Source organism: Melospiza georgiana, chromosome 25 (assembly GCF_028018845.1).
Source record: "Melospiza georgiana isolate bMelGeo1 chromosome 25, bMelGeo1.pri, whole genome shotgun sequence".
NCBI lineage: Eukaryota > Metazoa > Chordata > Aves > Passeriformes > Passerellidae > Melospiza > Melospiza georgiana.
In genome coordinates this window covers 2,825,341-2,849,975 of record NC_080454.1, presented here as the reverse complement: position 1 = coordinate 2,849,975, position 24,635 = coordinate 2,825,341, and the positions used below count along the sequence as shown (strand labels likewise).

The following is a 24,635-nucleotide window of genomic DNA, read 5'->3' as shown; positions in this document are numbered from 1 at the left end:
CTCTAGTGTGCTTTAATATGCCTTTTCAGGTAGCTGAACTGCTTCTAGCAGCTGGATTGTCTCTTCTTTCTCTGTGAGGTCAGCAGTCTCCTCTCTTTCTTTAAAGTCTGCTGCTCTGCACTCACTTCTTACTCTAGGTAGATTACTTTCTGTTTCACTACCTGTGCCTTTTCTTTGAGACTCTGCGTCCTTGGAGTCCTAGGAAATTCAAAAGGCTTACTGTCCAGGCTTCTCTCGCTTCCCTCATCCGAGTGGCTACTAGAAGATCGTCCACGTACTGCAACAGCCTCCTTTCCTCTTGTGGAGCTTCCCGGGACTCTGGGTCTTTGCAAGCTGTTCTCCAATCGGAGTGGGGAATCTTGAAGCCTTCAGGCACATGGACTATGTGAGCTTGTGTTTGAATGAAAAAATTTTCTGGCTGGCTTCGTGGATAGGGAGGCAAAAGAAGGCATCTCTTAGGCCTAAAACAGTGAACCAGGTTAGCTCAGGTGTTAAACAAGTTAGTAAAGTATATGGATTTGCTACCACAGGGTATAAATTCTGTGTTATCTTATTGACAGCCCTTAATCCAGTACTATCAGTTATTGGGCTGATTCCTTCCTTATCTTCCTTTTGAGGGTACTACTCAGTTCTCACTGGTTGTGTTCTTTCCTTAAGCTTGATTACCATGGGGGGCATCTTTCATTCTCCCTGATACAGCAGAGGCCCATACTCTTGAAAACATTTATTTACTTATTCTAATATCTCTTTACTAATGTCTTTCTTAATTTCAGTGTCTGTTAATGTTAAGCCTAACATCTTTATGTCATTTGCTTCCAGAGTAACCTTTCTCATTTGAGAATGTTTAGCAAATTGAGCAAATTGTACAAAAGCTTTTAGGTACACATAGTACACATGTTACTTTAAAGGTTTGCACAAGTATGCCTTCTCAGACTGGCCAGTTGTTCAGTTGTTCCCCACACTGCAACATAAACATTCTCTACAGGTACTAAAGCTTTATTTAAAACTGAATATATGGCTCTTGTGTCAACAAAAATTCTTCCCTTTTGGGGAGGTCATCTTTACCCTTCCTCCCTTACCTTGGGAGGAGCCTTTAGCAAATCATATGTACTCATTTTGTGAACTGTGATTGCTTTGCATTTCAGCATGATAATCTTTGCTTGATTTCATACGTTGCTATCTTATGCTGCATGCTGAACAACCTGTTTGATTTGCTTTCTCTTTGCCTTGTTTTCCTTTTTCAAGGGCTAAGACCAGAGGGCGGTCTGATCTTACAGTCTCTTTGCCATTCTGGGTGATTTCTTAAAACACAAAGACATTTCAGCATACAAAACTCTATCCCATTTATCTTCCTATTTTAAAACAGTACTATAAATTTTTTTATATTATAAATTTTTTTTAAGTATTATAAATCTTTTTATTTTCTGAGCTGCTCCTACTGGCAGCCTTCTCCCAGTGAGCCCCTCCCAAAAGGGGCTAATTTAGGAACCTTTTTGCTCTGGTCAGTTCTCATTATTTATTTCTCCTTGCCCTATCTCGCTTCCACTCAAACCTTTTTACAGACCTTCACAGTAGTTTCTCAACTTTCCTCCTATACACACAGCTCCAGGTGGCAGGTATCAGATGTGGTTCCCACACACAAGTTCTAAGACCTTAGGTTCTGAATCCGCTTGACCAGAAACCTCTAATTTACATGTGCCCTGACACTTATTAGAACAGCAAAACAGCAAAACCAGTGTTTCTCATAAACACCGCACTGCAACAATAACTGCACATCCAGCTTTTGCTCACAGGCCATTCCCGTGTTCCCTGGGGAGACGGGGCAGCCAGAGCTGTCCCTGTGCCCAGGGGACAGCCACTGTCACTTCACACAGCATGCTAATCAAAAACGTGACATAGACACTATGTTCTGAGCAAACAAAATATCAGTCTTTTCTAGTTCTCTTCTTGCACAATCTAATTAAGCCCTGTGTCTACTTACACTTGTTTTACTGCTTTGCAAAAAGGCTGTGCTAGTCACAGCCGAAATTCTGATATGCCCTCAGACACAAACACTCGCACTTGCACCTTCCTTTTATCTCAAATTCGCTAGAGCCAAGGCTTGAATTGCTGTGAGGGGGGGAATTCTTGGAATTCCTTTAACTCTATCGTAATTAAGCATAAATCACCGTACTATAGTTCTCCTATGTAAAATGCCACTCTTGTTGCAACAAAATCTTAAAATCTCTACAAACACTACTATACAATGAGAATCAAATTACCACAATGCAGCAGAAGAAAATCACCACACAAAACCACTGGGAAAGGGCATATCTCTCAAAGTGCTCGCTTTTCTCAACACAACACAGCATACTATAATTCAGCATTTACTCACATCAATTTTCTTGGACACAATCAAAATCAAACATCCAAGGCAAAGGAACTCTCTGAGCTCATACTCATACTCATGGTTAAAATGTACCAGATCTACACAAATCACTACATTTAAACACAATAAATACCATCACTGACATTCTTCCACTCACTTCTCTGCGGGGCACTTCTGTCCCTGCCCCCGCAGCCTGCTGCAGCCGGCGCCTCAGGCCTCACTCGGCTGCTTCAAACACGGGTAGTACTGACCCCCCCGCACTGTAGATTTTTTCTCTTTTATACACCATACACTTATATACTTGCACGATTAGAAACACAGTGCACCGACCACACAATGCACACATTAACCATACAGCAACACAGTGTCCGGACATCACACACACACAAACAAAGCACACATGGGCTCAACAGTTCTGCTCTATCAGAACTATGAACCCCCAACACACATACACGGGTTCACCCGGCTCACCCCCAGAGCCACTAGCGGTCTGCTCTATCAGAACGATGAACCCCGTCTCTAATACAGCTGCTCCATCAGCTGTACCCAGACGTCTCTGGGTGGTTTACTCCCTTGCTCTCCTTTCCCTCCCCCGGAGGCCCCTCAGTACATATGGTATCTTCCTCCACAGGCCAGCAGGTCCTTGTCTGTCCTCGCAGGTGGCAAGTTGAGACGAACGGAGCCCCACCAGGAAAAAATCCTAGGGCGCGCCTTGGAGGTCCGTCTATCCCCCCTGCCCCTACGGGGACAGAGAACTCCTGCCTGGCTCGCCATAATGTTTTGCGGAGAAAAGAAGAAACCTCACAACTTTATAAAAGTTGTAAAGCCTGGTATGTGTATTTACGGCGCGCGCCGGACTCAAGTCCCCCAACAAGGCATGCGTGCCTCTGAAGACCTCAGGTCTTCTTTTATCCCCCTTCCAAATGCATATGCATACAGTTTCACAATAAGTTTATACATATTCATTCCGCGTGACATTTAGCACCAGTTCTTCTTTATCAAAGGAATTTCTAAGTCGGGGGCAAATCGACCTTGTGGTCTTTTCTATTTTTCTTTCTCTGTCTCTTTGCTGTCTCGGCATGCGAGTTCTTCCTCAGCTTTGGCCTCACAGACTTTTCACCTCTCTTAGACACTTCACCTAATTCAGAATGGATCTTTACTCTGTCTCACCCCCTTGACCCCTTGACCACCTCAGTGACCCCTCATGGACCCCAGTGACCCCACTGACCACCCCAGTGACCCCAGTGACCCCAGGGACCCCAGTGACCCCTTGGCCACCCCACGGACCCCAGTGACCACCTCACTGACCCTCATGACCCCCCCCCATGGACCACCTGGGACCACCCCAGGACCCTCAGGGACCACCCCGGGACCCCCCCATGGATCCCCCTGAACCCCCATGGCCACCCTTGGACCCCCCTGGTCCTCAGGGACCACCCTGGGACCCCCAGGACCTTCATGGTACCCCAATGGACCCTCCTGACCCCTCAATGACCCCCAGGACCCCCCCCCATGGACCCTCATGGACCCCCCTGACCCCTTCAACGACCTCCAGGACCTTCATGGACCCCCATGGACCCTCCTGAGCCCCCCATGGTCACCCTTGGACCCTCCTGACCCCCCCATGGACCCTCAGGACCCCCTTGAGGACCCCAACATGGGCCCTCCTGAGCCCCCCACGGACCCTCAGGGACCACCCAGGACCTTCATGGACCCTCCTGAGCCCCCCATGGACCCTCCTGAGCCCCTCAATGACCCCCAGGACCCTCACGGACCCCCCCCATGGACCCCCCCATGGACCCTCCTTGACCCTTCCTGAGCCCCCCATGGACCCCCCCATGGACTCCCATGGACTCCCCTTGACCCCCAGGGACCCCATTGACCCCATGGACCCTCCTGAGCCCCCCATGGACCCTCAGGACCCCCTTGAGGACCCCAACATGGACCCTCCTGAGCCCCCCACCCACCATGGACCCCCCTGGGACCACCCCGGGACCCTCAGGGACCACCCCAGGACCCTCAGGGCCTTCATGGACCCCCATGGACCCTCCTGACCCCTCATGGACCACCTGGGACCACCCCAGGACCCTCAGGGACCCCCCTGACCCCCCCCATGGACCCTCTGGACCCCCTTGAGGACCCCCCCATGGACCCCCCTGACCCCACTGAGCCCCCCTGGGTGCTCAGGACCCCCTGGAGGGCCCCACGGACCCCCGGGACCCCTCAGGGACCCCCGGGACCCCTTGGCCACCCCACGGACCCCCGGGACCACCCCATGGACTCGTCACGAAACCTTTGGCCACCCCAGTGACCCCTTGAGCACCCCATGGACCCCCTTGAAGCCCCCAGTGACCCCTCATGGACCCCACTGACCCCAGTGACCCCCTGATCACCCCAGTGACCCCTCATGGACCCCAGTGACCCCAGTGACCCCACTGACCCCTCAGGGACCCCAGTGACCCCAGTGACCTTCATGGACCCCCATGGACCCTCCTGAGCCCCCCCTGACCACGCCACTGACCCCTCATGGACCCCCTGACCACCCCAGTGACCCCTCATGGACCCCAGTGACCCCCTGACCCCGCCAGTGACCCCTTGGCCACCACCCTGACCCCAAGCCAGGGGCGGGGCAATGAACGGCTTTGATTGACAGCTCTGGCCACGCCCCTTTTGGCAGGAGGGGAGTGCTGGGATGGAACTGGAATGGACTGGGATGGACTGGGAGGGAACTGGGGTGGACTGGGAGGGAACTGGGAGGGAACTGGGGGGGACTGGGAGGAACTGGGGGGGAACTGGGAGGGACTGGGAGGGACTGGGAGGGAACTGGGATGGACTGGGATGGACTGGGAGGGACTGGGACAAACTGGGGGGGACTGGGAGGGAACTGGGATGGACTGGGAGGGAACTGGGATGGACTGGGAGGGACTGGGAGGGAACTGGGAGGGAACTGGGATGGACTGGGAGGGACTGGGATGGACTGGGAGGGTCCAAAAGGGCTGGGGGGGGACTGGAGGGCAGGGAGGGGCCCCCATTGTCCGCCCCCCTTTTGTCCCTTCCGTGGCCCCCCCGCCCATCGCGTGTCCCGGCCCCCGCCGAGGAATCGATTTTATTGATTGATTGATTGGTTTGATTGATTGATTGATTTTATTGATTGATTGATTGGTTTGATTGATGGATTGATTTTATTGATTGATTGGTTGGTTTGATTGATGGATTGATTTTATTGATTGATTGATTGGTTTGATTGATGGATTGATTTTATTGATTGATTGGTTGGTTTGATTGATGGATTGATTTTACTGATTGATTGGTTGGTTTGATTGATGGATTGATTTTATTGATCGATTGATTGGTTTGATTGATGTATTGATTTTATTGATTGATTGATTGATTGATTGGTTTGATTGAAGGATTGATTTTATTGATTGGTTGGTTTGATTGATGGATTGATTTTATTGATTGATTGGTTGGTTTGATTGATGGATTGATTTTATTGATTGATTGATTGATTGGTTTGATTGATGGATTGATTTTATTGATTGATTGATTGGTTTGATTGATTGATGGATTGATTTTATTGATTGATTGATTGATTTTATTGTTTGATTGATTTTAATGATTTATTTTATTATTTGATTTATTTATTTCCATTTGTTTTATTGTTCTATTTATTTTATTGTTTGGATTGATTTTATGGTTCGATTTAATGTATTGACTTATTTATTTTATTGTTTCATTTATTTATTTCCATTTATTTTATTGTTCGATTGATTTTATTGTTTGGATTGACTTAATTGTTCAATTTAATTTATCGATTTATTTATTTCATTGTTTGATTTATTTAACTGATTTATTTCATTGTTTGGATTGATTTTATTGTTCAATTTAATTTATCGATTTATTTTTTTCATTGTTTGATTTATTTAATTGATTTATTTTACTGTTTGATTTATTTATTTTTATTGATTTTATTGCTCGATTGATTTTATTGTTCGATTTAATTTATCGATTGCTTGATTTTATCGATTGATTTATTTTATTGCTCAATTGATTGTATTGTTCAATTGATTTTATTGACTTCTTTATTTTATTGTTTGATTTATTTAATGGATTTATTTTATTGTTTAATTTATTTATTTTCACTTATTTTATTGATCAATTGATTTTATTGTTTGGACTGATTTTATTGTTTGATTTAATTTATCGATTGATTGATTTTATCGATTGATTTATTTTATTGCTTGATTGATTGTATTGTTCAATTGATTTTATTGTTGGATTGATTGTATTGTTCAATTTAATTTATCGATTGATTTATTTTATTGTTCGATTGATTTTATTGTTCAATTTAATTTATTGATTGATTTATTTCATTGTTTGATTTATTTAATGGATTTATTTTATTGTTGATTGATTGTATTGTTCAATTGATTTTATTGACTTATTTATTTTATTGTTTGATTTATTTAATGGATTTATTTTTATTGTTTGATTTATTTATTTCCATTTATTTCATTGTTCGATTGATTTTATTGTTTGGATTGATTTTATTGTTCGATTCAATTTATCGATTGATTTTATTGCTCAATTGATTTTATTTTTTGATTGATTTTATTGTTGGATTGTTTTTATTGTTCAATTTAATTTATCAATTGATTGATTTTATCGATTGATTTATTTTATTGATCAATTGACTTTATTGTTCAATTAATTCTATCATTGGATTGATTTTATTGTTCGATTTCATTTATCGATGGATTTATTTTATTGTTTGATTGATTTTATTGTTTGATTTAATTTATTGATTTATATATTTTAATGTTTGATTTATTTAATTGATTGATTTTATTGTTTGGATTCATTGTATTGTTCGATTTAATTTATCGATTTATTGATTTTACTGATTGATTCATTTATTTTGATTGATTTTATTGCCGGATTGATTTTATCGTTGGATTGATTTTATTGTTCGATGTAATTTATTGACTTATTTATTTTATTGTTCGATTTATGTAATGGATTTATTTTATTGTTTGATTTATTTATTTCCATCTATTTTATTGTTCGATTGATTTTATTGTTTGGATTGATTTTATTGTTCAATTTAATTTATTGATTGATTTATTTCATTGTTTGGATTGATTTAATTGATTTATTTTATTGTTTGGATTGATTTTATTGTTCAATTTAATTTATTGATTTATTTTTTTCATTGATTGATTTATTTAATTGATTTATTTTATTGTTTGATTTATTTATTTTTATTGATTTTATTGCTGGATTGATTTTATTGTTCGATTTAATTTATCGATTGCTAGATTTTATCGATTGATTTATTTTATTGCTCGATTGATTTTATTGACTTATTTATTTTATTGTTCAATTTATTTAATGGATTTATTTGATTGTTTGATTTATTTATTTCCATCTATTTTATTGTTCGATTGATTTTATTGTTCGATTCAATTTATCGACTGATTTAAATTATTGTTCGATTGATTCTATTGTTGGATTAATTTTATTGTTCAATGTAATTTATTGATTGATTGATTTTATCGATTGATTTTATTGTTTGATTTAATTTATCAATGGATTGATTTTATCAATTGATTCATTTATTTCGATTTATTTTATTGTTGAACTGATTTTATTGTTCGATTTAATGTATCGATTGATTGATTTTATTGATTGATTGATTTTATCGATTGATTTTATTGCTGGATTGATTTTCTCCCAACCTCTCCTCCCTGGGCTGGGTTTGCCCTTTGCTCGGGGCCATAAATGCCCTGAAATACCCAAATTTGTTTGTTGGGTTTGTGTTTGCAGAGCCCAAATCTGTTTTTGGGTTTTTGTGTTTGCAGAGCATTTCTGGCCCCAGGATGGAATTTGGAATTTGGAATCTGGAGAAAACCAGAAATAAAATCAAGTTTTGCTGGAGAAGGACAGAATAAAATAAAATAAAATAAAATAGAATAAAATAAAATAAAATAAAATAAAATAAAATAAAATTAAATAAAATTAAATTAATTAAATTAAATTAAATTAAATTAAATTAAATTAAATTAAATTTAAAAAAAGATAAAATGAAATAAATAAAAAAATGAAAATGAAATGAAATGAAATAAAATAAAAATGAAATGAAATGAAATAAGATAAAAGAAAATAAAAATGAAATAAAATGAAATGAAATAAGATAAAATAAAATAAAATAGGATAAAATAAAATAAAATAAATAAAATAAAATAAAATAAAATAAATTAATGAAATAAAATAAGATAAAATGAAATGAAATGAAATGAAATAAAATAAAAATGAAATGAAATGAAATAAAATAAAATAAGATAAAAAAAATAAAATAAAAAAATAAAATAAAATAAAATAAAATAAAATAAATAATAAATACAATAAAATAAAATAAAAATCTATTAAAACATAAAATGAAATAAAAATAAATAATAAATAAAATAAAATAAATTAAATATAAAATAAAATACTTTACAATGTAATGTAATATAGTATAATATAATATAGTATAGTATAATATAATATAGTATAGTATAATATAATATAGTATAATGTATTATAATATAATATAATATAATATAATATAATATAATATAATATAATATAATATAATATAATATAATATAATATAATGTAAATGGATTAAAACATGAAGTGAAATAAAAATAAATAAAACCCAAATCTGTTTGTTGGGTTTTTGTGTTTGCAGAGCATTTCTGGCCCCACGACGGAATTTGGAATTTGGAATCTGAAGAAAACCAGAGATAAAATCGAGTTTTGCTGGGGAAGGACAGAATAAAATAAATGAAATATAATAAAATAACATAAAATAAAATAAAATATTGAAATAAAATAAGAAAAAATGAAATAAAATAAAATTAAATTAAATTAAAATGAAATGAAATGAAATGAAATAAGATAAAATAAAATAAGATAAAATAAGATAAAATAAAATACAATAAATTAAATAATAAATACAATAAAATAAAATAAAAATGTATTAAAACATAAAATGAAATAAAAATAAATAATAAATAAAATCAAATAAAAGAAATAAAATATAAAAAATAAAATATAATAAAATACTATATAATATAATATAACAAAATATAATATAATAATATAATATAATGTAATATAAGGCAATGTAATGTAATGTAATGTAATGTAATGTAATGTAATGTAATATAATATAATATAATATAATATAATATAATATAATATAATATAATATAATGTAATATAAATGTATTAAAACATGAAGTGAAATAAAAATAAATAAAACCCAAATCTGTTTGTTGGGTTTTTGTGTTTGCAGAGCATTTCTGGGCCCAGGACGGAATTTGGAATTTGGAATCTGGAGAAAACCAGAGATAAAATCGATTTTTGCTGGGGAAGGACAGAATAAAATGAAATCAAAAGAAATAAAATAAAATAAAATAAAATAAAATAAAATAAAATAAAATAAAATAAAATAAAATAAAATAAAATAAAATAAAATGAATGAAAGGAAATAAAATAAAATAAAAATGAAATGAAGTGAAATAAGATAAGATAAAATAAAATAAGATAAAATAAAATACAATAAAATAAATAATAAATACAATAAAATAAAATAAAAAATTATTAAAACATAAAATGAAATAAAAATAAATAATAAATCAAATCAAATCAAATAAATAAAATATAAAATAATAAAATATAATACTATACAATGTAATGTAATATAGTATAATATAATATAATATAATACAATATAATATAATACAATATAATATAATAAAATGTAAATGGATTAAAACATGAAATGAAATGAAATAAAAATAAATAAAACCCAAATCTGTTTTTGGGTTTGTGTTTGCAGAGCATTTCTGGCCCCTGATGGATTTTGGAATTTGGAATCTGAAGAAAACCGAGTTTTGCTGGGGAAGGACAGAATAAAATAAAATGAAATAAAATAAAATGAAATAAAATAAAATGAAATAAAATAAAATAAAATAAAATAAAATAAAATAATGAAATAAGATAAAATGAAATAAAATAAAATAAAATTAAAATGAAATGAAATGAAATGAAATAAGATAAAATAAAATAAAATAAAATAAAATAAAAATGAAATTAAATTAAATAAGATAAAATAAAATAAAATTGAAATGAAATGAAATAAAATAAGATAAAATAAAATATAATAAAATAAAATACAATTAAATAAATAATTAATACAATAAAATAAAAATTGTATTAAAACATAAAATGGAATAAAAATAATTAAAATCAAATAAAATAAATAAAATATAAAATAATAAAATATAATACTATACAATGTAATATAATATAATATAATATAATATAATATAATATAATATAATATAATATAATATAATATAATATAATATAATATAATATAATATAATATAATATAATATAATATAATATAATATAATATAATATAACATAATATAATGTAATATAACATAACATAACATAACATAACATAACATAACATAACATAACATAACATAATATAATATAATATATTTCCCCCCAATTTTTCCCATTTTTTTTCCATTTTTCCCCCAATGTCCCCAACGTCCCCAAATCCCATTTTTCTAAATTTTCCCCAATTTTCCCCCAATTTTTCCCCAATTTTTCCCCAATTTTTCCCCAATGTCCCCAAATCTCATTTTTTCTAAATTTTCCCCAATTTCTCTCCGGTTTTCCCCCAACTTTTCCCATTTTTTTCTCATTGTCCCCAATGTCCCCAATGTCCCCAAATCTCATTTTTCTAAATTTCCCCCAATTTTCCCCCAATTTCTCCCCAATGTCCCCCCAATCTCCCCAATTTTCCCCAAATCTCATTTTCTAAATTTTCCCCGATTTTTCTCCACCTTTCCCCCAACTTTCCCAATTTTCTCCCATTTTCCCCCAATGTCCCCAGATCTCATTTTTTAAAATTTTCCCCATTTTTTCTGCATTTTTCCCCCAATTTTCCCCATTTTTTCCCCATTTTTCCCCCAATGTCCCCAATGTCCCCAAATCTCATTTTTCCCATTTTTTACCAATTTTCCCCAATGTCCCCAAATCTCATTTTTCCCAATTTTTCCCCATTTTCCCCCAATTTTTCCCAATTTTTCCCAATTTCCCCCCATTTTTCCCCAACTTCCCCTCCCCCATTTCCCCTCCCCCCCGCCCCCAAACACTTCCGGGTTTATTTTTGGGTTTTTTCGGAATTTTTTTTTTTTTTTGGGTGGCGTGGCAGCCAATCAGCGGCGGCAGCCAATCAGCGGCGGCAGCCAATCAGCGCCCGCGCTGTGGCCCCGCCCCCCCGGGTAAGATTCCCCCCCCTCCCCCCCCCGGGGCCTCAGTCGGGCCCGGCGCGCGCTCGGTGAGTGGGGGAGGGGCGCGTGAGGGGAGGGGGCGGGGCCGGGCCCAAAACGGCCCCGGGACCGCGGGATTTGGGGCAAAAAGGGCAAAAATCGGCACAAAATCGGCTGAAATTGCACAAAATCAGCGGAAATCGGCCCAAAACGGGAAAGAAGGGGAAAAATCGGCACAAAATTGGCAAAAATTGACATAAAATCGGCTACAATAACCCAAAATCATCAGAAATCGGCCCAAACCCGGAAAAAAGGGGGAAAAATCGGCGCAGAATTGGTGAAAATTGGCACAAAATCGGCTGAAATTACACAAAATCAGCGGAAATCGGCCCAAATCGGAAAAAAAGGGGAAAAATCGGCATAAAATTGGCAAAAATTGGCATAAAATCGGCTGAAATTACACAAAATCAGCAGAAATCGGCCCAAAACCAGAAAAGGGGGAAAAATCGGCACAAAATTGGCAAAAATTGACACAAAATCACCCAAAACCATCCCAAAATACACAAAATCGGGAAAAATCTGCACTAAATCAGCTAAAATTACTCAAAATCGCCCTAAATTGCCCAAAATCAGGAAAAAAGGAGGAAAGTCGGCACAAAAGTGGCAAAAAATTGACACGTAATTATTTTAAAATCTCCCAAAATTTAAATAAAGGGCGAAAATTGGCACTAAATTGACTCAAATTGTCACGAAATAATCCAAAAATCCCTAAAAGGGAAAAAAAGGGGGAAAAATCGACACAAAAATGGCAAAAATTGACATAAAATCGGCTTAAATTGCCCCAAAACCGGAAAAAAGGGGGAAAATCAGCGCAAAAATGGGAAAAATTGGCATAAAATCGGCTGAAATTACACAAAATCAGCAGAAACTGGCCCAAAAGCAGAAAAAAAGGCAAAAAATCGGCACAAAATGGGCAAAATTTGACAAAAAAATCAGCTAAAAAGCCCCAAAACCAGAAAAAAAAGGGGAAAAATCGGCACTAAATTGGCAAGAATTGGTACAAAATTATCAAAAATTCCCTAAAATGGAAAAAAGGGGAAAAATCGGCACAAAATTGGAAAAAAATAACCAAAAATCACCCCAAACCACCCAAAACCAGAAAGAAAGGGGAAAAATTGGCACAAAATTGGGAAAAATTGACACAAATTCACCCCAAAATTACCCCAAAATCCTAAAAAAGGGGAAAAAAGGCAAAGAATCGGCACAAAATTATTTAAAAGCCACAAAACCAAAAAAAAGGGGAGAAAATCGGCACAAAATTGGCAAAAATTAAACTAAAATCCCCCCAAAATACCCCAAACCAGAAAGAAAGGGGAAAAATCGGCACCAAATTGGCAAAAATTGACACAAATTAACTCCAAAATCACCAAAAAATCCCAAAAAAAGGGGGGAAAAGGCAAAAATCGGCACCAAATTGACCCAAATTGGCACAAAATCGGCCAAAAATCCCCAAAATGGGGAAAAAAGTGGAAAAAAATCGGCCCCAAATTGGCCCAAATCCCCCAACCCGACCCCAAATTTGCTCTTCAGCGCCCCCAAATCCCCCCAGGGACCCCCAAAATCCCCCCCAGACCCAAAACCTCCCCAAAAACCCCAAGGGGGACCCCAAAACCCCCTCAAGGACCCCCCAGATACCCCCCTGGGACCCCCAAATCCCTCAAAATCCCCCCTGGGACCCCAAAATCGCCCCCAGACCCAAAAATCTCCCCAGAGATCCCCATGGGGACCCCAAAATCTCCCCTGGGACCCCATTAACCCCTCGAAGCCCCCTCCCCATTACCCCAAATCCCCTCCTGGGACCCCAAAACCCCCTCAAGGACCCCCTAAATCTCCCCAAAACCCCCTCCCCACACCCCAAAATCCCCCAAGGACCCTCCTGGGACCCCCAAATCGCCCCCAGACCCAAAATCTCTCCCTAAATCCCAATGGGGACCCCAAAATTCCCTCAAGGACTCCCCTGGGACCCCCAAAATCCCCCCCAGACCCCTCCCCGCACCCCCAAATCCCCTCCAGGACCCCCCTAAGACCCCCAAAGCCCCTCAAGGACCTTCCTGGGACCCCCCAAATCCCCCCAGACCCAAAAATCTCCCCAGAGATCCCCATGGGGACCCCAAATACCCCCCTGGGACCCCAAAATCCCTCAAAATCCCCCCTGGGACCCCAAAATCGCCCCCAGACCCAAAAATCTCCCCATAGATCCCAATGGGGACCCCTAAATCCCCCCTGGGACCCCATTAACCCCTCGAAGCCCCCTCCCCATTACCCCAAATCCCCACCTGGGACCCCAAAATCCCCACCAGGACCCCCCAAATCCCCTCCAAGCCCCCTCCCCATTGCCCCAAATACCCCAGGGACCCCAAAATCCCCTCCAGGATCCCCCAAAGAGCCCCAAAATCGCCCAAGGACCCTCCTGGGACCCCCAAAATCCCCTCAAAATCCCCCGAAACCGACCCCAAAATCCCCTCCAAGCCCCCTCCCCACACACCCAAATCTCCCCCAGACCCAAATATCTCCCCATAGATCCCAATGGGGACCCCAAAATCCCCTCAAGGACCCTCCTGGGACCCCTAAATCCTCTCCAAGCCCCCTCCTGGGACCCCCAAATCCCCACCAGACCCAAATAGCTCCCCAAAAATCCCAATGGGGATCCCAAAATCCCCTCAAGGACCCCCCAAATCCCCTCCAAGCCCCCTCCCCATCGCCCTAAATCCCCTCCTGGGACCCCAAAATCCCCCCAAGGACCCTCCTAGGACCCCCAATTATCCCCCCCAGACCCAATTATCTCCCCAGAGATCCCAATGGGAACCCCAAAATCTCCCCTGGGACCCCATTAACCCCTCGAAGACCCCTCCCCATTACCCCAAATCCCCTCCTGGGACCCTCAAATCCTCTCAAGGACCCTTCTGGGACCCCCAAATTCTCACAGAGACTCCCCAAAGACCCCCAAAATGCCCCCCAAGGACCCCAATATCCCCCCCCTAATTCCCCTTTCTCTCTCCCCAGGTCTCTCCGCACCATGTCCAGCTCTGCGCCCCCGAACCCCCCGGGACCCCCGAACCCCCCGAACCTTTTGGGGACCCCCTGGCCGCCCCCCCCTCCCCCGCACCGCCTGCGGGCCCTGGCGCACTCCTGGCTGGACGAGGACGCGCCCTGGCCCGACCCCACCGTGGCGCCGCTGGGGAACGCCGAGATCCGCGCCCACATCCTCGTCAAAAACCCCGAAACCCCGCGATTTAACCCCGAAACCCCCACATTTAACCCCAAAACCCCCCCGTTTTTCGGGGTGCTGGCCGGCTGCCCGTTCGCTGAGGCGGTTTTCGCGGTGTCGGGCTGCTCCGTGCTCTGGAAGGTTCCAGAAGGTTCCCGGCTGGGCCCGGGCCGGGCGCTGCTGGCTGAGGTTCGCGGCCCCGTTTCCGGGCTGCTCCTGGCCGAGCGCACGGCCCTCAACGTCCTGGGCCGCTGCAGCGGCGTGGCCTCCATGGCCGCCCGGGCCCGGGGCGTCGCCGAGAGCCGAAACTGGGGAGGGGTCGTGGCGGGGACACGCAAGTGCACGCCCGGCTTCAGGGCGGCCGAGAAGTACGCGCTGGGCGTGGGCGGCGCGCAGGGGCACCGTGAGGGGCTGGGGGCGTTCGGCCTCGTCAAGGACAACCACAGGGCCGTGGCCGAGATGGGCGGCGGGCACGAAGGGGTTAAACGGGTAAGGACCCCGAAATTTTGGGTCGGGGGAACCCCGAAATGTGGGTGGAAATGGGGGAAAAATGGGTGGAAAATGGGGAGGAAATTTGGGGGGACAATCACAGAGAGAGTGACAGCGGACAGCAAGGGGTTAAACGGGTGAGCACCCCGAATTTTGGGGGGTTTTGGGGTGGGGGAGCCCCGAAATTGGGGGGGAAATGAGTGGGGGGACCCTTGAATTGGGGCAGTTTTAGTTGTGGGGAGACCCTACAGAGTTTGGGGGTGTTCTGGTTGTGGGGACCCCTGGATTTGGGGAAAAATTTGGGGTAAAATGAGGGGAAATTTGGGAGGGGCTGGGGGCGTTCGGCCTCGTCAAGGACAACCACAGGGCCGTGGCCGAGATGGGCGGAGGAGGGCACGAAGGGGTTAAACGGGTAAGGACCCCGAAATTTTGGGGGGTTTTGGGGCGGTTTTGGTTGTGGGAGACCCCTAAATTTGGGGGAAAATGAGGGAAAAATTTGGGTGGAAAATGGTGGAGAAATGGCGGGAAAAACTGGGGGGGGAATAGGGGAGAAATGAGGGGAGAAATGGGGAGAGGAGACCCCGAATTTGTGGGGAAATGAGGGCAAAATTTGGGGGGTTCTGGTTGTGGGGACCCCCGGATTTGGGGGGGAAATGGGGAGAAATGGGGAAAAAATTTGGGGTAAAATGAGGGGAAATTTGGGGGGGAAATGGGGGGTCCGGGCTGCTCAAGGACAAGCACAGAGCGGTGGTGGAAGTGAGTGAGGGACAGGAAGGGGTTAAACGGGTAAGGACCCCCAATTTTGGGGGGATTTGGGGTGAAATTCGCTGTGGGGTACCCCGAAATTGGGTGGAAATGGGAAAAATTTGGGTGGAAATGGGGAAAAAATTGGGGGACAAATGGGTGGAAAATGGGAGGGAAATGAGTGTGGAGACCCCGAATTTGGGGGCAAAATTTGGGGGGTTCTGGTTGTGGGAACCCCCGGATTTGGGGGGGAAATGGGAAGGGGGATCCCCGAAATGTGGGGGGAAATGGGAAAAATTTGGGTGGAAAATGGGGGAGAAATGGGGGGGAAAATTGGTGGGGAATGGGGGAGAAATGAGGAGGGGAGACCCCGAATTTGGGGGGAAATGGGGGCAAAATCTGGGGGCAGAATTTGGGGGGTTCTGGTTGTGGGGACACTCAAATTTGGGGGGGAAATGGGGAAAAATTTGGGGTAAAATGGGGGAAATTTGGGTGGAAATGGGGGAGAAATGGGAAAAAAAAATGGGTGGAAAATGGGGTGGGGAAACCCAAAATTTGGGGGCAAAATTTGGGGGGTTCCAGTTGTGGGGACCCCGAATTGGGGGTAAAAATGGGGGAAATTTGGGGGCCAAATTTGTGGGGGATCGGGACAATGCCAGAGCGCTGGCAAAGGTGGGGACCCCAAAATTTGGGGGTTTTGGGTGTGGGGGGACCCCAAATTTGGGGAAATTTTTGGGGGAAATTCCCAATTTTTGGGGATTAATTTTGGGGGGAAATTGCCAATTTTTCCGGGGAAAATTTGCAATTTTTGTGGGGAAATTCCCAATTTTTTGGGAATTAATTTCGAGTAGAAATTCCCAATTTTTTTAGTAGAAATCCCCAATTTTTAGGGAATTAATTTTGAGTAGAAAATCCCAATTTTTTGGAGTAATTTTGAGTAGAAAATCCTATTTTTGGGGGATTAATTTAGGGGGCAATTCTCAAATTTGGGGATTAATTTTGAGGGAAAATTCCCAATTTTTTGGGGAATTAATTTTGAGTAGGAATTCCCAATTTTTTGGATTAATTTTGAGTAGAAAATCCCAATTTTTGGGGATTTATTTGGAGGGAAATTCTCAAATTTGGGGATTAATTTTGAGTAGAAAATCCCAATTTTTGGGGATTAATTTTGAGTAGAAATTCCCAATTTTTGGGGATTACTTTGGGGGAAAATTCTCAAATTTGGGAATTAATTTTGAGGAAAAATTCCCAAATTTAGGGGAATTAATTTTGAGTAGGAATTCCCAATTTTTTGAGTAGAAATTCCCAATTTTTTGGATTAATTTTGAGTAGAAAATCCTATTTTTGGGGGATTAATTTGGGGGAAAATTCTCAAATTTGGGGATTAATTTTGAGTAGGAATTCCCAATTTTTTGGGATTAATTTTGAGTAGAAAATCCTATTTTGGGGGGATTAATTTAGGGGGAAATTCTCAAATTTGGGGATTAATTTTGAGGAAAAATTCCCAATTTTTGGGGATTAATTTTGCGTAGAAATTCTCAATTTGGGAGGAATAATTTCTGAATTTTTGGGGATTAATTTTGCTGGAAAATTGCCAATTTTTGAGTAGAAATTCCCAATTTTTGGGGATAATTTTGGTGGAAAAAAATCCCAATTTTTGGGGTGAAAATTCCCAATTTTTGGGATTAATTTTTAATAGAAATCCCCAATTTTTTGGGGGGGGGGGGAAATTTTGAGTAGAAATTCCCGATTTTTGGGGTTAATTTCTGAAATTTTGGGGGTTAATTTTGGGAAAAATCCCCAATTTTTTGAGATTAATTTGAGGGGAAAATTCCCCATTTTGGGGGGATTATTTTTGAGTAGAATTTCCCAATTTTGGGGGATTAATTTACGGGGAAATTCCCAATTTTTGCGGATTAATTTGGAGTAGAAATTCCCAATTTTTTGAATAGAAATTCCCAATTTTTGGGGATTCATTTTGAGTAGAAATCCCCAATTTTTGGGTATTAATTTTGAATAGAAAATCCCAATTTTTGGGGATTAATTTCCAAATTTTTGGAAATTAATTTCGAGTAGAAATCCCCAGTTTTTGAGGATTAATTTTGAATAGGAAACCCCAAATTTTTGGGGATTAATTTCCAAATTTTTGGGTTTAAATTTTGAGTAGAAATCCCCAATTTTTAGGTATTAATTTGGGAGTCAAATTCTCAATTTTTGGAGATTAATTTCTGAATTTTGGGGGATGAATTTGAGGGGAAAATCCCAATTTTTGGGGACTAATTTTGAGGAGGAATTCCCAATTTTTGGGTGGGAAATTCCCAATTTTTGGGGATTCATTTCCAAATTTTTGGGGATTCATTTGGGGAAAAATATCCCAATTTTTGGGGATTAATTTCCAAATTTTTGGGGATAAATTTTGAGTAGAAATCCCCAATTTTTGGGTATTAATTTGGGAGTCAAATTCTCAATTTTTGGGGATTAATTTCTGAATTTTTGGGGATGAATTTGAGGGGAAAATCCCAATTTTTGAGGACTAATTTTGAGTAGGAATTCCCAATTTTTGGGTGGGAAATTCCCAATTTTTGGGGATTCATTTCCAAATTTTCGGGGAAAAATTTTGAGTAGAAATCCCCAGTTTTTGAGGATTAATTTTGAATACAAATCCCCAATTTTTGAGGATTAATTTCCAAATATTTGGGTTTAAATTTTGAGTGGAAATCCCCAATTTTTGGGTATTAATTTGGGAGTCAAATTCTCAATTTTTGGAGATTAATTTCTGAATTTTGGGGGATGAATTTGAGGGGAAAATCCCAATTTTTGGGGACTAATTTTGAGGAGGAATTCCCAATTTTTGGGTGGGAAATTCCCAATTTTTGGGGATTCATTTCCAAATTTTTGGGGATTCATTTGGGGAAAAATATCCCAATTTTTGGGGATTAATTTCCAAATTTTTGGGGATAAATTTTGAGTAGAAATCCCCAATTTTTGGGTATTAATTTGGGAGTCAAATTCTCAATTTTTGGGGATTAATTTCTGAATTTTTGGGGATGAATTTGAGGGGAAAATCCCAATTTTTGAGGACTAATTTTGAGTAGGAATTCCCAATTTTTGGGTGGGAAATTCCCAATTTTTGGGGATTCATTTCCAAATTTTCGGGGAAAAATTTTGAGTAGAAATCCCCAGTTTTTGAGGATTAATTTTGAATACAAATCCCCAATTTTTGAGGATTAATTTCCAAATATTTGGGTTTAAATTTTGAGTGGAAATCCCCAATTTTTGGGTATTAATTTGGGAGTCAAATTCTCAATTTTTGGGGATGAATCTCAGGGGAAAATCCCAATTTTTGGGGACTAATTTTGAGTAAGTATTCCCAAATTTTGGGCATTAATTTCCGAATTTTGGGGGATTCATTTCGGGAAAAAATCCCAATTTTTGGGGAATAATTTCCAAATTTTTGGGGATTAATTTTGAGTAGAAATCCCCAATTTTTGGGTATTAATTTTGAATAGAAAAACCCAATTTTTGGGGATTAATTTCCAAATTTTTGGGGATAAATTTTGAGTAGAAATCCCCAATTTTTGAGGATTAATTTTGAATAGAAAAACCCAAATTTTGGGGGCAAATCCCTAATTTTTGGGTTTATTTTGGGGTCCCACAGCTGATTGTGGAGGCGCGCCGGGCCGGGGGCTTCACGCGGAAATTGGGCGTGGAGTGCGCGAGCGCCGAGCAGGCACTGGAAGCGGCCAAGGCCGGGGCCGATGTTGTCCTGCTCGACAACCTGAGCCCAGAGGTGAGCCCCAAAACATCGGGGGACCCCAAAAATCGAAATTTTGGGGGAAAAATGGCGAAATTTTGGGGAAAAACGGCGAAAATTTGGGGAAAAACGGTGAAAATTTGGGGAAAAAAGGCAAAAATTTGGGGGAGAAAACCCCAAAAATGTGCCCAGAATTGGGGTGGGGGTGGCAGAGATTTGAGCTCTGAGCACACGGGGCAGCCCCAAAACATCGGGGAACCCCGAAATTTTGGGGGAGAAAAGGTGAAATTTTGGGGGAGAAAACCCCAAAAATGTGCCCAGAATTGGGGTGGGGGTAGCGGAGATTTGAGCTCTGAGCCCACGGGGGAGCCCCAAAATTCGGGAACCCCGAAAATGGAAATTTTGGGGGAGAAAAGGTGAAAATTTGGGGGAAAAGGGTGAAAATTTGGGGAAAAACGATGAAAATTTGGGGAAAAAAGGCAAAAATTTGGGGGAGAAAACCCCAAAAATGTGCCCAGAATTGGGGTGGGGGTGGTGGAGATTTGAGCTCTGAGCCCATGGGGGAGCCCCAAAATTGGGGAACTCTGAAAATCGAAATTTTGGGGGAAAAATGGTGAAAATTTGGGGGAAAAAGGTGAAAATTTTGGGGAAAACGGCGAAAATTTGGGAAAAAAAGGTGAAAATCTGGGGGAGAAAACCCCAAAAATGTGCCCAGAATTGGGGTGGGGGTGGTGGAGATTTGAGCTCTGAGCCCACGGGGCAGCCCCAAAATTCGGGAACCCCGAAAATCGAAATTTTGGGGGAGAAAAGGTGGAATTCCTGGAGGAAAAAGGCGAAAGTTTGGGGAAAAACAGTGAAAATTTGGGAAAAAGGTGAAAATTTGGGGAAAAAAGGTGAAAATTTGGGGAAAAACGGTGAAATTTTGGGGGAGATAACTGCAAAAAATCGAGTTTTTTGGGGGGGTCAAATAATCCCAGAAATGATAATTTTTTTAGGGACCCAAATTGGGCAAATTTTGGGTTGAAAATCCCAAATTTTGGGGTTTTTATTGGTGGGTCGGACCCCAGATTTTGGGTGGAAAATCCCAAATTTTTGGTGTTTCTGGTTTAAGGGGAATTTGGGGTGGACACCCCCATTTTGGGTTCAAATCCCCAAATTTGTGGAGATTTTTATGGGGAAAACCCAAATTTGAGCAGGGACACCCCAATTTTGGGTGGAACAATCCCCGGATTTGTGGGGATTTTTATGGGAAAAACCCAAATTTGAGCAGAGACACCCCAATTTTGGTTCAAATCCCGCCCAACCCCAATGAACCGAAACCCAAATTTTGGGGTTCACTGACATTGTCCCCCTTTACCGGGATCTGCACTCGGATAAACTCCAAAAATGGGGAGAAACCCATAAAAATGGGAAAAATAAAAAAATATTTGGATAAATCCCCCCCCCAAAAAAAGGGGGGGGGCAGATATGAAAAAATTTGGGATAAACCCCAAAAATGGGGAATCGACAAAAAAAAAAAAGGTGGAAAACCCCCGAAAAATGAGGAAAAAATCCCAAAAAGGGGGGATGAACCCGCCAAAAAACTGGGGTAAAGTCTAAACATTGAGAAAAAACCCAAAAAAATGGAATAAATGCCAAAAAATTGGGATAAAACCCGCAAAATGGGGGTAAAACTCCAAAAAATGGGGATAAAAGCCCCCAAAATGGGGATAAACACCAAAAATAGGGATAAAGTCCAAAAAATGGCATTATTCCCAAAAAAATGGGGAAAAACCACAAAAAATGGGGGAAAACCCCAGAAAAATGGAAAAACCCAAACCAAACAGTGGGAAAAAATAAAAAAACATGGGAATAAAAACAAAAAAAAGGAAAAAAAAACCAAAAAAATGAGGACATGCTGCAAAAATTTGGGATAAGCCCCAAAAATTGGGATGAAACCCCAAAAATGGGAAAAACAAACAAACAAATAAAAAGGAATGAACCCTAAAAAATGGAGGGGAAAAAAAACCCAAAAAATTGAGATAAACCCCCCCAAAATGTGGGGAAACCCCAAAAAATGGAGACAAACCCCAAAAAATAGGAAGAAAAACCCCAAAAATGGGGCTGTGGACTTCTTGAAATGGGGATAAACCCCCCAAAGATGGGAAAAAACCAAAAAAATGGGGAAATAAGCAAAAAGAAATTGGGATAAACCCAAGAAGTGGGACCGAAACTGGGCAGGTTTTGGGTTGCAAACCCCGAATTTTTGGGGTTTCTGGTTTGAAGGGGATTTGGGGGTGGGCACCCCAATTTTGAACACCCAGTTTTAAGTGGAACAATCCCAAAATTGATCATTTTTTCTGGGGACCCAAACTGGGCAAATTTTGGGTTGGAAACCCCCAAATTTGGGATTTTTCTGGGTGGGAGAGACCCCAAATTTTTGGGTGAAAAATCCCAATTTTTTTGGTGTTTCTGCTTTAAGGGGAATTTGGGGGTGGGCACCCCAATTTTGGGTTAAATAATCCCAGAATTAATGGGTTTTTATAGGGACCGAATTTGGGCAGATTTTAGATTGAAAATCCCAAGTTTTGGGGTTTTTCTCAGTGGTTCGGACCCCAAATTTTGGGTGGAAAACCCCGAATTTTTGGGGTTTCTGGTTGAGTGGGGATTTGGGGGTGGGCACCCGAAATTTGGGTTAAATAATTGCAGAATTAATGGGTTTTTATAGGGACCGAAAATGGGCAGATTTTAAGTTGAAAATCCCAAAATTTGGGATTTTTCTGGGTGGGAGAGACCCCAAATTTTTTGGTGAAAAATCCCAAATTTTTGGTGTTTCTGGTTTAAGGGGAATTTGGGGGTGGGCACCCTAATTTTGGGTTAAATAATCCCAGAATTAATGGGTTTTTCTAGGGACTGAAATTGGGCAGATTCTAGGTTGAAAATCCCAAATTTGGGATTTTTCTGGGTGGGAGAGACCCCAAATTTTTGGGTGAAAAATGCCAATTTTTTTGGTGTTTCTGCTTTAAGGGGAATTTGGGGGTGGACACCCCAATTTTGGGTGGACTAATCCCCGGATTTGTGGGGATTTTTATGGGGAAAACCCAAATTTGAGCAGGGACACCCCAATTTTGGGTTTGAATCCCGCCCAACCCCAATGAACCGGACCCCCACTCATCCAATGAACCCCAAATTTTGGGTTTTTTGACGTTTTCCCCCCGTTTCCAGGAGCTGCACGCGGCGGCCGCGCGTGTCAAGGCCGCGCACCCGCGGGTGCTGGTGGAGGCCAGCGGGGGCATCGGCCTGGAGAGCCTGGGCAGCTTCCTGGGGCCCCACGTGGACGTCGTGTCCATGGGGTGCCTGACCCACAGCGCCCCCGCGCTCGACTTCGCCCTCAAGGTGGTGGGGATGGGGAGTGGAAGTGAGGAAAAGTGAAAATCCGACGTGGAAACCCCAAAATTTCACCCAGAAACCCCAAAATCCAGTGTAAAATCTCGAAAATCCAGCCTGGAAACCCCAAAATCCAACCCGAAACCCTGGAGATCCGTCCTGGAACCAATAATGTCCAACATTGGACCTGTCAAACCTGGAACCCCAAAATCCATCCTGGAAACCTCGAAATCGAACCCGAAACCCTGAAATTTGGGAACCCCAAAATTGAACCGGGGAACCCCAAAAATCCATCCCAGGAACGCCCAAATTCCAACCTGGAACCAATAAAATCCAACGTGAAACGTAGAGACACCTGGAATCCTGAAATCCGTCCCAGGAACCCCAAAAATCCAACCTGGAACCCCAAAAATCCAACCTGGAACCCCCAAAATCCAACCCCTCAAACCCAGCCTGGAACCAATGAAATCCTGGGAACCCCAGAATCCATCCCTGAACCCCAAAATCCGCCCCAGGAGCCCCCCAGCCCTGCAGGCCCTGCCCCGGTTCCTGGGGCCCCACGGGGCCGTCATGTCCATGGGGTGCCCGACCCACAGCGCCCCCGCGCTCGACTGCGCCCTCAGGGTGCTGGGGATGGGGGACGGAGCCGAGGAACCCTGAAAATCCAACGTGGGAACCCCAAAAATTCACCCTGGAACCCTGAAATTGATAGTGGAACCCTGGAAAAAGTTAAAGATAGAATCTAAAATGTTAGGCTTTGTGCTTTCCCAGATCAACTGCACCTGCGTAAGCAGTATGATAAATTATATAATTGTTAGATGTGATGATTGCTTAGTAATTAACTGTAATTATTATATAACCATAAGAAGGATAGTGAGAAACTATGTTGGAAATTCAGAGAGGGGCTAAATTTATGTGTACAATAGAACAATATAAGTTTAATAATTAACATGAAAGTTATGTAACGATAGAGTATAAAACATGATCATTTCGGATGTATGGTCGGAATCAGATTTGGGTTGAATATACCCCGATTCCCAGAGCTCTTAATAAAAGGCACCGCATATAATTGCTCCATGATTATGTGTTTTTGAACGCTAACATTTTGGTGACCCAGATGGGACCCTTATGAGTGCTGCTGAGCGAGTTCGCAACTCGATCACGCTCCAGCCAGCACCGAGGGATTCTCAGGGAGCCCATCGGCCGCGACTGCTTCCGCCGCTCACAAACGTCCCCGGGAGAAATGTAAGGTGCTTTTTACTTTGGTTTGGGTGCCTGCCAATAAGATGCAGCGAAAGCTACGCT

At 41.2% G+C, this 24,635-nt stretch overlaps 1 protein-coding gene across 1 annotated transcript; it reads left to right on the top strand.

The window, feature by feature from the left end:
* The first annotated feature begins 4,481 nt into the window (after positions 1-4,481).
* LOC131093334 (nicotinate-nucleotide pyrophosphorylase [carboxylating]-like) lies at positions 4,482-23,990 on the top strand. The gene is made up of 5 exons (XM_058040493.1): positions 4,482-4,675; positions 14,773-15,457; positions 19,869-20,000; positions 23,169-23,342; positions 23,865-23,990. The coding sequence occupies exons 1-5, from the start codon at positions 4,482-4,484 to the stop codon at positions 23,988-23,990; spliced, it is 1,311 nt and encodes a 436-aa protein (XP_057896476.1).
* The last annotated feature ends 645 nt before the right edge of the window (positions 23,991-24,635 follow it).